Genomic DNA, 15822 nt, shown 5'->3' with positions numbered 1-15822 from the left:
GAAAACGTTATATAATGTCCTCGAAGGTTGTAGAAGGCATATAACACATCAATAGATGAAAATAGAATATGTAAGTACATAATAGAAGTCTTAGACACACGAAAAAAATGTTTTCTGATACATCCATTTTTGAACAATTCCACACCAAAGATATATATATATATATATATATATATATATATATATATATATATATATATATATATATATATCTTTGGTGTGGGAGACCCGGGTTCGATTTCCGGCAGGAGCTCATGTGGTTCGGATTCCACGTTAATCAGTAGGCCCCGTCTCATATAGCCTCGCTGCTGAAAGGGACGTGGAACTCAAAATCAACTCATATATATATGGATATGCCGTGTATATATACGCACTGCACCCAATAACCCCTTCTGGACACATCCTGTATTTAATATTAGTCATTGACACAATAACTTATTGAAACAATCCCCCTTCTTCTTACATCCCTCTTTGCATACTTAAAGACTTATTAGAATAGCCTGTTTCCTCTTGGCAATTTATCGTATGAAATATTATAATGAACATATATGAAAATATGCATTAACGAAGGTGTTTTTTTTTTCTATTAAAATGGGAGGAAATGTGTATACTTTTAATCATATTTATTTCTTATATATACTACGGAAGAAATTCTTACCCCGTGACTCAAATGACGAATGAGATCCGAGCACTTCTGAAAGTATGTCATAACGGTTTGATCTTCAATAAAGTATTGTAATAGTTTATTTTAAGAAAGATCATGCAATTTCCTTGTTTGCTTTACGGAAGTACAAAAATATTCTGAGTGATATATGTATTTTGTAACGGAAGTGAACAAAAATATTGATAAACGTAATGTCACAGTTTCTCTTAGGGAATTTGTTAAAAATGAGTTAAGTGTAGTGTAGTATAACTAGGGAAATTGCACTGTTCACAAAGATAAAATAGTTTTAATGGGCCTAACGGCAGATAGGGATCTTATTAAATATGAAATTAAATAAGTTAATTGACTTTAACTGGAGATTGATATCTTATTGAATATGAAAATAAACTTGATGCCTATCTTGAAGAAGCGATAATGTATATATGATTGAAATTTCTTAGCGAAAAATGATGCTTTTGCTAGTAGCAGGAAATAAAATATTTCCTTAACGGATGTTCTAAAAATTAAGATTTAATCTCTGGATCAAATATATGAACTTTGGTAACCACTGCTGACCTTATGGATAGTACACATGCATTTAGTAAAGGAAATGTTTATTAAAAACAATTACAAGGGTACTTTCTTTTCCTACGTTATTTAATTTTCTGTGCATCATAATAATACTGTATACTATTACTAGATATTAAAAAGTATTTGAATTACTAAAAGCAATGCAAATATACATAAATTGTTTTCATACCGTTAAGTTTTTTTTATAATTAAAACTATTTCAAGTAGTTTTATATTTTTATTTTACTGCGTCATGGAAAAAATGTATTTTTGTTGTACATTTTTACGTTTTAATAAAATTATTATACAAATACATATCTGATTTTTATTTCAATTGCTATTATTATTATTATTAATAAGAGAAATTTTATTTATTTTTCCTTTTTGAAAATAGTCTTGACAACATATGGAATTACATTATAACTTTACTATTAATTCAATTTTTATTTTAACCAATCCTTATTTCACATTTAAATTTATTTATGAAGATTATATTAATACAATTATTTACTGAAGGTAACTGGTTACTAAATTATATATATATATATATATATATATATATATATATATATATATATATATATATATATATATATATATATATATAGGGTGTCCTAAAATGGCGACAACGGACCACAGAGCACTATTCTACAAGTCAAAATAAAAACTACTTGAAGACCCTTTCGAGTCTTCGTCTGGAGACGCGAATTGCACTATGTGGCAACGTTGCAAATAAAAGAAACATGTAGTAAATCTACCAATCCATCAAATAATTTTATCAATTCTTTGCAGATGGAAGTTAAGTTGATATAGATTGATACTAGCATCAGGCACGTAGCCAGGATTTCGTAATAGGGGGGGGTCTGGGACGAAATACTTTGGTTCTCACACAGGGGGCTCGATCGTTCTAAACTATTTTACTGGCAACATACATTGGTCATTTAGCCAGGATTTCGTAATGCGAAGAGAAGGAGGGGGGGGGGGCTCGTGACATGAAATATTGTGGTTACACAGCAGGGGCTTTATCAGTGTAAACTATTTTACTGGCAACATACCCATATTGGTTTGTTAGAACAATAAAATGAAGATATGTTAGTAAGTATTTTAATAATGAACTATAAAGAAATCTGGAGTAAAAGAATATTTAAAAAATATTGAAAAAGGCATAGGCCTTTTCTTATCTTCGTTTAAGGCCGTCAAGGATAGCAACGAGATCTTTTTCGGCAGTAAAGACATCCTATAAAATGGATTAGTGCTGAAGGGAAATTGAAAATTTCTTTAACAAGTGTAACTGGAATCTATGTTGCTAGGCTCATATTATTGGTGATTGCGGGCATTTCTTAAGTTCTACCTGAGAATCAGCCTGATCGAACTAGTTTATCGATTGCCACTTATAGTCCTTAGGATTAGAATGGAGATAGATGGAATTCGAAGTGCTCCGTTCCAATAATATCCATTTTTAACTTGAATCATTCTGTTTCCTCCACACAAAGCTCATCATAAGAAAGAGTAACCAAACATTTGGTTTAGTCTTATATTCTTCTTTTTTTCTCGTTTCTTTTTGTTTCATCCTTCCTTATCTTTTTCATTTATGGTTTCGAAGGGGGGGTCCGGACCCCCCGGACCCACCCCTTGGCTACGTGCCTGCTGGCATCACTTGTTAGTGCAGCAATCAATGCAACCGTTTGATTTATTCGCTAAGTAATGCTATTGGTTCCGAGTTAATCTACGTGACGTTGCCACATATTGGAAAATTTGATTCTTCATAACGGCTGGAGAAGGCCTCAAAGGATATACCACCATATAACATTTTCGCTTTATTTTGACGTGTAGAATATTGCTCTGTGGTCTGTGGACGCCATTTTTAGAACACCCGATCATTTCACAAGGATATTCGTTCTGCAAATATTTGTTTCTTGCAATAAACAATAATTCTTCAATGAATTTAATTCTTAAATTATTTTTAACAATTCATTGTTTCAAACTTTAAATTATTATTATTGAAAGGTTCATAATATTTGTATATTTCCACTTCATACAATTATATTTGAATGTAATAATAGCAATTACATGTATTTCAGAGGTTCATTTTAGTAATGTTAAACGGCAAATAAAATTATTGAAATGGCAAATAAAATTAAACTTTGAACATCTATACGTTATTTTTAATTTTATAATTATCGTATTATTTCTAGTTCGAGCTTTTCTTTAAGAAAATCTGCACAAAATTATATTTTGTAATATACAGTTTTCAATAACACTTTTAAACAGTTTAAAGACACATAATAAATTTTACACTCATAATTTGGATTTCCATCTCCATTAAAGGCGATGGCGACAACAAGGGGGAGACTATGGGCGGCGGTGAAACCAAATGAAATTAATCAGTGGTGTTATTCTAATTTTTTAACAACCGGTTCTCTCTCTCTCTTTCGAGAGAGAGAGAGAGAGAGTAGATGGATATATATGTCTTTCTTAGGAAACAAACATACCAGGTAGACAAAAGAATCTTTTTACTGAATACCCCAAGTGACAAGTAGGGACCAACACAGCGTCCTAATACAATGTGGTGTGACGAAATTAGGTAGCACTACTATTCTGGAAATGAATTATCCAAGATAGATGGTTGTCAAAAGGATTGAAAAGACCTTAATTCAGCAATGGCTCGACAATTATTGATAATAGTATGTATGCATTTCAAATATAAATAACCCTTACCACTACACTAATGTGATTCAGATTTCATTCTTGATATCTGAGCATTTGAAATTAAGAAATAAACGCTTATACCTGGTTCTGAGAGATCATATGTTTAACCCTGTAGCTGAAAAAATTTCTAAAAACAGCTATAGTTGAACTAAAATTTACTGTTCCTGGGTATAACTGGGTAAAATTTACTGTTATGGCTGGGTATAACAAACGGTTCTGCGAACTGGATATTTTAACCGGCTGAATAGCACTACTTAAATTAATTCTCAAGATAATATGCTTAGTATACTATCCTCACAGAAAAATTCGTCTTTTCTTGCGTCAGATCAATAATTTCGTTTTAAATAAATAAATGTGGAGACTAAAGGGAGAATGATAAAATATATCATTTCTCAACCAGTCTTCTATACTTGCAAGTACCTCAAATTCAAAGCATTTGTTTAAATTTAAGATTTCAGTTTCAAAAGAAAATCCATCTTACGTTAGGGGTATACCAAACTTATCCTTACACTCATATTTAAACAACATTTTTACTGATGTATGACGTGTATTATATTTAGTAATCCGTTAAAAAGGTCAAGTTTATGTAAATGAGTTTTATTTTAAACAAAAAGGTACATGAGGTGATTTAGCGGTCCCAAGTGCAGAAAAAAATCATGTGCATGAGGTGAATTAACGGTGTCAAATAAAATACTAATATATACGAAGTGATTTAACGGTGACAATTCTACAAATAAAGAGAGTGTTTCAAAGTATTTTCATCATCTGCAAACTTTTCACTACATCATCTAACTGTGTACTACGTCATTTGATACTCCGTTTCCTCTAACGGTACTCTTTCTCTATCAATTTTAGAGCTCATACGAAGCAGATGTCTATCCACCTACAGTCTCACCATATACGCCAAAAGATGTCCATAAAAACATGTTCGTAAGTGTAAATATAAAAATAATATTATTTTTATATTTACACTTACGAAAATATTTTTTATAATTAAAACTTAATTAACGTAAACTTCGAAAATGATGGCAAGGTAAAATTTAAAAATGTTCACACGTGTAAGAATAAACGTTCCAAATGATGACAAGACAAAATTTAAAACTTTTCATACTTGTAAAAATAAAATTAGCATGATCACGTGAACTACAGACGGTTCACAATGATGGCAACGAAAATTTAAAATAATTATACGTGACCTACATTTCATTACTATTTTTACGATGTGATGGCCTAGATACAGATTTTCCTGGACGTACATAAGGACATCACAGCATGTGAGGAGATCAGGATTCTCCAATATAAACATACTCTTATAAAGGCATGCCTTGAGAGCACATAGCAGCAATTTCCATAATTTTGACCATATTCAAGTTTATTTCTACTCTCCTCGGACACCCAAAATTGTAGGGTATAACGGGAATCGAAACTGAGATCATGCGAGACCTGAGACCATGTGAGTGTTGCGCCAGTTAACCATTCGATTAAACCTTATTTAAATTCAAATTAAAAAATTATGCCGCCTTTCATCGTTTAGTATTATATCTTTTAAATGCTGCATTTATTTTTTTAATCTTAAGTTTGTTGAATAAGAAAACCTTATTTGTCAACTCATTCATTTACATGGGAAGTTACTTTCAAACAAACGAACTTGACTTTTATTGATGTTATATTACTGATTTCTCCATCAAGTCTTGTTAAATGTCCTTTGGCTTTTCAAAATGAATTTGATTTTATATAAAATTAACATTACTTAAATTAAATGTGATGTTAGAATTATGTAAAACAAAATTAAATTTTCACGAAGAAGAAATAGATCCGAACAAGAAATCGGTTTCAAAAACATTAAAGTCTCTATTTTGAAAAAAAAAAAAAAACAAACAAACAAACAAAAAACAGAAAGTAATTTTTCATTTAAATCATTGGGATAAAACTAAGATGACACAAGCATTCAACACCGTTAAGTTAAACAAAGAACATCTCTCAATCGCTAATTATTGTCAAACTAAACTGTTCCAACAACCATTAGATTAGCTTAGAAAATTTAAACAAGTGACTACTTTGAGAATTAGACCATTTATATCTATAAGCAGTGTGACATATAGACAGTGTTCCAAATTGGATTAGGTGATAGGGAATTATTGTGTTTCAAGGTACATGCAGATCCTCATGTTAGGTATGTGAGGCTGAGCCTCGTGCGCATTTATGAACAAACGTACATAACTATAGCCTATTTTTGTTTCTAATTATATAAAATAAACTTTTGGTATTTCATTTGTGTTTTATTGATTTTAATTGACGTTTCAAATGCACTTACTGCTCTTATCATGACTTTTTTGATTGATTTAATCATGGCTCCTCACATATATCTCAATTGCATCGAGTTGTGCAATAATAATTCGATTTTTATTAGTTTAAACTTTAATGCTTTATTTTGGGAAAAGTTTTATTTAACAACAATCATATAGCACTCTAAACACCAATGTATGGTTTATTTATTGTAATTCATTTGCTTCTAACTCTTCGTTTTGTATTTGATTTTAGGATGTCTAAATAATTATAAGAAGAAAGCAAATTCTAGCAATTTTATTGTACGAGATCAAATTGGGATGTAAAACTGTAGAGACTGTTCGCAATATCAACCAAGCATTTCGCTGAGGGACCGTTGGTTCCAAAAGTTTCGTCAAGAAGTTGAGAACCTTGAAAATGAGGAGAACGTCCTTTAGTGATTCAGGACATAACATCTATGATCATTAATGGAAAACAGATTCACGCGAAACAACTTGGGATATTGCAGAATTTCATGTTAATCATTCAACAGTTTTTCGACATTTACATCAAATGAGAAAATCAAAAAAGATAGACAAATGGGTGCCTCACGATCTGAACGAAAACTAAAAGCTAATAAAAAATGACCCTTTTTTTTTTGGATTGTGTATGACAACCAATGGCGTTGCACGCAGTGGCTTGATACCGATGAGGCTCCAATGCGCTTCTCCAATCAAGGCTACATCAGAATAAGGCTTTGGTTACTGCTTAGTTGTCGGCACGTGGAATCATTCACTACAACTTCTTGAACACTGGGGAAACCATCACATTAGAGAAGTATTGTCAGGAAATCGACAAAATGCACCCAAAAGTCCAAAATTTATGGCCAGCATTGGTCAATTGATAGGGACCAATTCATCTTCACGACAACGTCAATCTATTCATCTTACAAATGACTGAAAAAAATTAAACAAACTTGAATACGAAACTCTACGTTGTCCAGCTTACTCATTAGACCCTTCTTCCACCCATCTGGTTTCCTTTTTGAGGCTTCGGTGCTAGAGGGTATTTGGGGGCCTTACTCAGCGAGTTATATTGTAGATGTAATAGTTGTAGCTTGATCTCATTGCTAGAAACCACATGCAATGGCCCCATTGAATTAATTATGCCAGTATGTATGGACGGGTGAAAGTTAAAGTAGTGTAAGTTATATTTTCTTATCTGAACAACACCATTTTCCTGATAAACCAAATAGCTGTTTCTTTTATCAACATGTTTCAGTTATCTGTTGAAATCAGCCATCTTTCAGGATGCAGCTCTTACTGCACATTTTTTGATAACAGATTGACTTATCTAGATCCAGTTTTTTTGCCTTTTTTTTTTTTTTTGGCAAAATGACTTATACACTTTAATTTTCACTGGTTCACATGGTTCTCTGGTTGGATCTTCGGGGCCCTCTTCCCTCAGAGCCTTTTGTTGCAGTAATGGTTGGCCCTATTCATACCGAAACTATTATCAGGTAATATCACTAAAGCAAAACGAAACGAAACTGGTGCAAACTGCATGTTGAAATACTGTACAAGAAAAATACTAACAACAAAAACTATATGTCAAAATACAATTCACAGTGAAGACATCCCATAAGCGGTGTGCAGCAATAATCAAACCGGAAATTATTTGAAGGAGTCGCTGGAAAGAAGATGTGATAAAAGGATACCGTAATATGAAATAAGTTGAGAAAGCCTGCCATAATGTATATGGTAATTTTTGTTTTTAAGATGTTCCGTCCTGTATCGAGGGAACTACTTGGTTTTGCTTCATCACATTCATATAAGACATTATAATACACTATTTAATGCTTAAAAATAATATTAAATGAAACAAAACGCTTTGAAATCCTTGCATACAATGTATGAGATTGGGTATTCGAGAAATATCATGATATGAACCAAGTGTCCGGATCTTTGGCCAAAAGACCTAAAAGCAATTCTTAGCTCATTTTATTTCATATTGTAGATTCTAGCTGGCTTTCATTCTAAATTCTTTATTTTTACTGTGCTTAAATTATCGAAAAAGTTAAAAGCAGTCGTGTGATGCATACAAAAGAACATTAAAGATCTTCTGTGAATAATTAGAAGTTATCTTTTGTTTTTCTTTTGCAGAAGAAATTTCGAGACAAATGACAAACGCTGGAGCAAAGCTGCTAGTGACGAACCTTGAGAACCTTCCAAAGATCAAAGAAGCCATCAAGACTGTTCCAAATTGTGAGCACATCATTGTGGTAGATGGAACTTCAGACAATTGTCTTAGTCTACAAGAAATAATTTCTAACTCTAAACATGATCCAAGAACACTCGTCCGACAAAAAGTAAACGTAGAAGATACAGTAGTCCTTCCATATTCCAGTGGAACAACAGGATTACCGAAAGGAGTGGAACTTTCACATAGGAATCTCGTTAGTAATATGAGCCAACTTAGTCATCCGGATGTTAGATTTAGTTTGGAGACAACGGGTAAGAACAATTAACGTGTAAGAAGGTGAAAAAAGAAAAGATAAGGTAAAGTAGATCATATTATTAAGCATTTCATTAAATGAATTCGAATCATGAAAAGAAGAACAACATATCTACTTGATATTGTCTACAACAACATATCTACTGATTATATAAATAAGTCACTGCAAATAATCAGTCTGAGCTTATTTATTTTACATATTATTTGACAGATAGTAGTAACTTTCTATTCTGCTACTTTTAATTCATATCACACAAAAAACTATCAATAAGATTCAGCAGTCTTTTCTTATGTGTTCTGTTATCGATTTCCCTCGTAGTTTAATGTTTAACATTGTCCTCTTTGTACTTAAATATAGTGTAAACAATAACTTGGAAAAGTCTGTAGTTTTCAAAAATAGAAACAATAGTATGAACACGTCGCCATCAATTTGCACCGAAAGATGTGCTCCGTATTGTATATTTAACGAAAACAAACCAAGTTGATTTTTTTTTCAGAAAAAGGAAAAACTTACAATTCTGAAATTTAAAAAATCAAATTTTCAAAGTGCCCATTGGTCTGATGGAGACGTATATTAGTGTGCAAAACTTAAGGACGAGATAAAATAGTATAAAATATTGCGTTGTCGATAGAAATGAATGAAATCCCGGCAGCATGTTGGCAAATATTTGAAACATTTACAAACGGAGCATGACATTGAATGGCGTGATGTCAACGTGAGGTAGCGCCAAATGGATCTGCTCCCCCAACACGAATCAGTTGAATGAAAGAGATGAGACCGTGTGTGTCAGTCAGAGAGCTGTTGCAACATTGTGTGGGTTCACACGGAAAAGAATCAGCGGGAAATTGGGAGAAGGATCAACTGTGACAAGTGTGGCCAGAGTTTTTAATTTCCCATAGAACTGTTTTACGTAGAAGTCGACCACGTCAACTACAGCAGAAGACAGCCACTGCATTGTGAAACAGCAAGAAAAGAGCGGGTAAAATAGCAAATGCATCTAACATAACTACTAATCGCCCAATCTCACACTTTACAGACCTCGTCCACTGCATGCGGGTGATCTCTTTGCCTGACGGCTGGTGCCAACGACTGGAGCGAGGAGGAGTGAGGTCTTCTTGAATGAGAACAGATTTAGTCTGGGTAGTAATTCTCGACGTACACTCGTCTGGCAAGAGGTGGGAACATTCAGTGAACCCAGGATCATTGTTGAGCATGATAGTTTTAGTGTCCAGTTGTTCTTGTGTGCGAGGCAAATTTTACATGTTTATACCGACCTCCAAATTGTTGCCACCAGTTGGCTCACCGGTCAACGTTACTGTGACATGTAGTCTTTCCATATGTATTTCTTTTCAGAGGTACAGTTGGCTCCAACTTAACTTTAATAAATTATAATGCGCAAGCACATAGAACAGAGGAGGTGGTGGAGCTCTTGGAACGAAATATTTGACGAATGGACTTGTCTGTCCGTTCCCTAGACTTGAATTTCATCGAAGATGTGTGGGATGCTATAGGGAGACATCTTACAGCGCGTCCAAATGTACTAATTAGCATCTAGGAGTTGTCAACACTCTAGTAGAGTGAACAATTCATTATCAACCTTGTGATCAGCATAGGAGCACGTTGCATATAATGCATCGTTATCTGTTGTGATTAGACACCCCTTAAAGGACCATTTTACTCCTTCTATAATGCTAAGAGGACCATCATGAGTCACAATGACTTCAGTGTAATTTACTTTCTGTGCGTAAGAGTGCAATTTTTAATCTTCTAATCATGTATTCTTCCTGTTTTTTTTTTTCTGTATCATTATATGAAAGCATTATAGCACTACTTTCTGTATTTGGTTCAATTTTCACACTCTATGCCACTTGGAAGTGATACAGCATGAGAAACTTGCTTTTGCCGTTAAATTTTGCACACCAGTCAGTGCATTTTATCAAGATTTTAGAAGTATTGAGTATGATTATAGTATTGAATTTCGAATTTGCTAAAATCTCATTTTTAACATTCCATTTGACATACGGAGTTACCAGTTGTTATTAAATTTCTTCTGAAATAATCAACACTGTCCTTTATTTTTAAGAACCTCATAATTAGGTAGCGAGATATGTAATTCAAATGCCATGTTGCAGCAATCGTAATTAATAATTCTCTAGTTATATTTTTTTCTCTGTGGGAACTTATGTAGTTCGAACCCCATGTTTTATATAGTTTCACTTGCTAAAAGGGACGCTAAATTTCAATACAAACAATCTAGTTGTATTTTGTGTGCAATTTTGCCTTGAAAACTCATTTGGTTTCTTCTTTGAACGAACATACTCTTTATTCAGCTGTATTGAGATAACTTTTTTATCATTTACAATTAAATGTCTTCTGTATATAATATATTCATGTATATTCATTTGACCAGGGGTAAAAGTGAAGGGGAACGCAGAGGACGCCGTTTCCCTACTTTCAACCAATCCCTATGGCATTCCTCCACTTCTTGAAATAGGCAAAGATAGGCACAGGGGTGCGGTGTGATGTTATACGTCACCCTACCTTTTCAGATCTACTTTTACCCCTGCATTTGACAAAAAAGAATATTACTTCGTCAATATTTATAACGTCACCAAATAATGAATGATGCTTAATTCTCCATTTTTCCAATATTGCTTAATATACAGTAATTAATCTCTGCGGGTTACCGCATTTGATTTCTATACAGAAGGCTCAGGTTCGAATCCCAGCAGATCTGAATTTTCTAATATGCATCAATTTCAATAAATGCTTAGTGTGGAGAAGGAAGATGTTCGATGACAAGAATGACGGAGATTTTACTTTGTGTAATTTCGAAAGTTGTGTCATTCAAAATGCAAATTTTGCAGACTGTTTTCACGTATGTACACTATATCAGTAATATATACAGGGTGTTTTTTTTTTAAAAACTCACGACTTTCATTTGGGTCTAGAATTTCTAACTAAAGTTCCTACTTTCATGCGGTTTCTGACAAATGATCAACGAAGAATGGAAGATTTATGGGACTATGTTCATTGCTTTAAATTAATCCAGGGCAATATCATCACCCGTCAAGGAAAACAGCAAATTTTCGCCAGTGTTCCTTACAGTTGAAATGAAGTGCGGTGCAATGTGGAGATTATGTTTTCTTCGTTAGGTGGGAACCTAACTAATGTCAAAAAAAAGCAGAAAACTGGCCGCTGTCTAGGGAATAGTGTTGTACTGTCCTGTGCTACTGTGCGAGTATGGTCAGGGCACAGTGAGAATAGTATACTTTTTGGAACAACATGAGTTTATCTGTTAGTGTCTGATGAAGACAACGTTAAGTTGTCGAAACCGTTACACTGTAATTTAGTTTTTAATAAATAAGTGTATATACTCAGGTCAGAAGTATTTATTATTCCATGAGTTTATCGTTAAAAGTTTTGGAGAATGGAATCTGTTGTGGATATGCAAAGGGCATTCAGAAATAAATTTGCCTCACGTTCTGGCCCAGACAGGAACATAATGTGGTCGCTATTGAATAAATTGGGTGAAACAGGATCGCTTTTGAGTGAGACAGGGAAGCATCGGATCCCGCAGGAAGCTGTTGTGGAGGATGTCACTTATCGATTCCTTAGGTCCCCAAGAAACCTCCCCCTCGTTTGTCGCAAGAAAGCGGCTATAGTTATTCAACATGTGATTTATGGATGTTACCACAAACGCTTAATTTTACCACAAACACTCGATATTAAAACCGACTGGATGAATTAAAACCAGTAAACATAGTCCCATAAATCTCCCATCCTTCCTTGATCACTTGCCATAAACCGCATGAAAATCGGACTTCAATTAAAAATCCTAGACGCAAATGAAATCCGTGAGTTAAAAAAAAAAAAAAAAAAAAAATCACCGTGTATAACATGTTCACAAAAGTACACTATTTTCTCTGGCTCAAAGAGCATTAAACAACAGAAATAATGATGAAATTGCTTGGCTTTTCTCATTACATTTAGGGTGACCAGATATAGAAAATGGGAAAGAAAGGGACATTAAGGAGAACTGGCGTAATTGGACAATTTATCTAGGTGAAGTCATTGTTATGCTGTTATTCTACCATTGACGAAGAAGTAACGTTTGATTATATTTCCACTGAAGATTATCGAGTATCGAAACATGGAGTTTACTGCGGAGCTGCCTTTTCAAAAAATATGAAGGTATTTTGCAATGAGGTTTAAGAAAAGGTAAAAAATGTAATTTACGGGCACTACGAAACTACGAGCCAGAACAAAATGCTGTTAGAAAAACAATGGACATCCTGAGTCAGGTTTGGATTTTTCTCTGCACACGAGACAACGTTCTAAAAAAGGAAGGAAACTTCTGGTCACACTAATTACGTTCTAATTAGGTGATAGGCATAGTAAGTCTTGAAAAATGCAAAAATTGAATTTATGGTAACGATTGAAAATCGAGAAATGTAGTCCTCTTTCCCTTACAGATTCTCATCAAGACATCATACTTGGAGTCATTCCATTCTTCCACATATATGGACTCACTAACGTTATGAATCTAGGACTATCAGATGGGCTACATATCGTGACTCTGCCAAAATTCACTACAGCTGATTTTGTAAGAATTATAAAACAATACAAGGTAAAGAATAATTCAATATAAAGTATTTTTATTACTAAAATGGACATCTACATATAGTTGTAGAGACGAAGTATTCGCCCTTGCTAGGAGTGTGAATGCTTAACTTTTAGTTGAATATATGCAGTTACGTGTAAAAAAATAATTATTTATTGAAATACTAGTTGAAATGCCCCTTCTTTGTACAATAAAATGGGTATGCAAAATATTTTTATACCCCTTTTCCTTCCCTTTAAACAGAGTAACGTGACTCAGACTTAGGTCGTTCCCTGACTATGTTACAAAATGCATCTTAAATTGTTCCCGTCGTGATGCCATCACAAAAGCAGACAATGCCACTTTTGATGCGAACAAAGAGAATACAGAAAATGCTCCCCCTCCTCCCTTAAGACGGAAGCTTTTAAAAGTCCTGGGGCATGTGTCCCTTCATTTGTAATAAGAACGAGTTTAATCTTCTGATAGGGAAAATACTTAATACCCGATATTTTCGGCTATGGCATTTTACAATCACAATTCGTATAATATTGTTTCCTAATCGAATTTCAAAATAAAGAAGTTGATAGAGTGTTATTCAAAGAAATATTGTCAATCTCCTGGTTAGGTTGTGAGCACGCGCCAAAAAAACAAACTAAGGTAGGTGTAGGTAAATACGCCATGTTAAGGGTGTTGGATTTTTTAAGACCTTAATTTTCATGAAACACAAAGAACAACTCATATGCGTTGCAGAGTAGTCTTTTCCTCGTGTGAGAAAATGTGGCAATGATGGGACTCTCTTCTATTTTGCGCCCAAGCTAAAAGAAAAATGTTACAAAGTGGCGTATTTGCCAGCACGTACAGGTAATTATGCCAAATCTAGGATACTACCAGAAATCTGTAATAAATCTTGCAATTGTATTCTCTTCATCTGTATTATACGAACTCAAATATTACTACACAACATGGCTGAAGCAAAAAATAGAATAACCAAAGTGTAAGATGAAGATAAAAAGATAAAATATAAAAACGATTATATCCAAACTAGAAATGAAGTTCCAAACTGTAAAGTTTTAGTTCATAAGAAGATAAACAAACAGTGTCACTGTACTGTGACTTTAAAGAAAACTACACTGATATTGCATGGAAGATGTGGGACAAATGATACGTCTTTGTCTTCTGCAGTTAGTCCTGCCAAACCCTGGCGTACTTCGCGGCACCATGCTTGGTATTGATTAAGTAGCCATGGAATTACAAATACTAAAGTTATACTTTCAAAACAAAGTGTTCCTAGACGGACACGAAATAAGGCGTGCATTGCTGTAAACAATCGGAAATGTTCTGAGCTAGCACGCTACTAATAACGGGTTCTTACCTCTATTGAAATAATAACGCCCTTCCATGATACCTTCTCGAAGCAAACAATACTGCACGACGTGGCGGTCTCAGCTTTGTCTCCCTGAGTATTCGTCAAATCGGACTTGTCTAAGACCATGACACATATTAGAGGTGCATTCTAGCGGATTTCGTTGGAAACGTCCCAACACTGAACACTTGGCGTATTTAGGTGCACTGGCGTATATACCTGCAGTTACATTAGAAAAACTTGACCTACTCCTGGATTTGAACACATTATTAAGTAATTATTCACCCAAATCGCTCGATTATTTCTTATACCATCTCAAATCTGTTTAAAGTAAAGTGATTTTCTGTTTCGCAGTTGGTTTTGTTTACAAGGAGATACGGCTGAGTTTACAGCAAATCTTTGGAAATTACACTCTTGCAATGTATAAAAGTTTTTTTTTTTTTTTTTTTTTTGGACAAGTCACATTTTTCTTTTACATCACAATAATGATTTAAAACAGCTTGAATCTGTTAAATGATGGGGATTGGAATGATCGTTGATAGTAATAAAGTAATATTAGAATTGCTACAACAATCAGGTAAACAGTAATATTTGATTAAGAAAATGAATTAATTAATGATCATCTTTTCATAGGACCCAAGTGGGTAGTCAAGACTTAAATGAAAGATTTTTTTTATTATTAGCTAATAATTTTTGTGCAACCTCTGAAAACCGATTAGCACTGGTAAGCGGTTACTGCCTTTAATTTCCATACAGAAGGCCCAATTTCGAATCCCAGCAGGTCCGAATTTCCTAATATGCATCAATTTCAATCGATGCTCAGTGTGGAGAAGGAAGGAGATGTTTGATGACAAGAATGACGGCGAATTGAAGTAGGACTATGAATGGAGACAAAGATTTACAAATTGATTTCCTTCAAATGTTCCAGATTTGATATTTTCAATTAATTTAAAACATTTTCTAACTAGTGCGTGATTAGTGGTTTCTCTTTCTTCTCATGTGGGAATGTAATGAAATAATATATTATACACATAATAATTTATGCTGTCTTTGATATATGGCACTCATTGGACAACATGCTCAAAGAAATCTCAAAATGAAGGAATTTTTCGTGGATCAACTGCACAGCAAAAACCTATTTCATTGCTCCACGA

General features: G+C 33.8%; 1 protein-coding gene across 2 annotated transcripts in view; it reads left to right on the top strand.

Moving 5' to 3' along the window:
* Positions 1-15822, top strand: part of LOC145660544 (putative 4-coumarate--CoA ligase 1) — a 70612-nt gene that overhangs the window by 34441 nt on the left and 20349 nt on the right. For both annotated transcript variants that reach the window (XM_081725737.1, XM_081725736.1), the window contains exons 3-4: positions 8350-8700; positions 13178-13332. In XM_081725737.1, coding sequence (XP_081581863.1) covers positions 8350-8700; positions 13178-13332 — 506 coding nt within the window. The remainder of the gene's footprint in view (positions 1-8349; positions 8701-13177; positions 13333-15822) is intronic.

The sequence above is a fragment of the Thermobia domestica genome, chromosome 9, assembly GCF_964235325.1.
Source record: "Thermobia domestica chromosome 9, izTheDome1.hap1.1, whole genome shotgun sequence".
In the NCBI taxonomy this organism is placed as follows: Eukaryota; Metazoa; Arthropoda; class Insecta; order Zygentoma; family Lepismatidae; genus Thermobia; species Thermobia domestica.
This window is presented reverse-complemented; position numbering and strand designations above follow the sequence as displayed.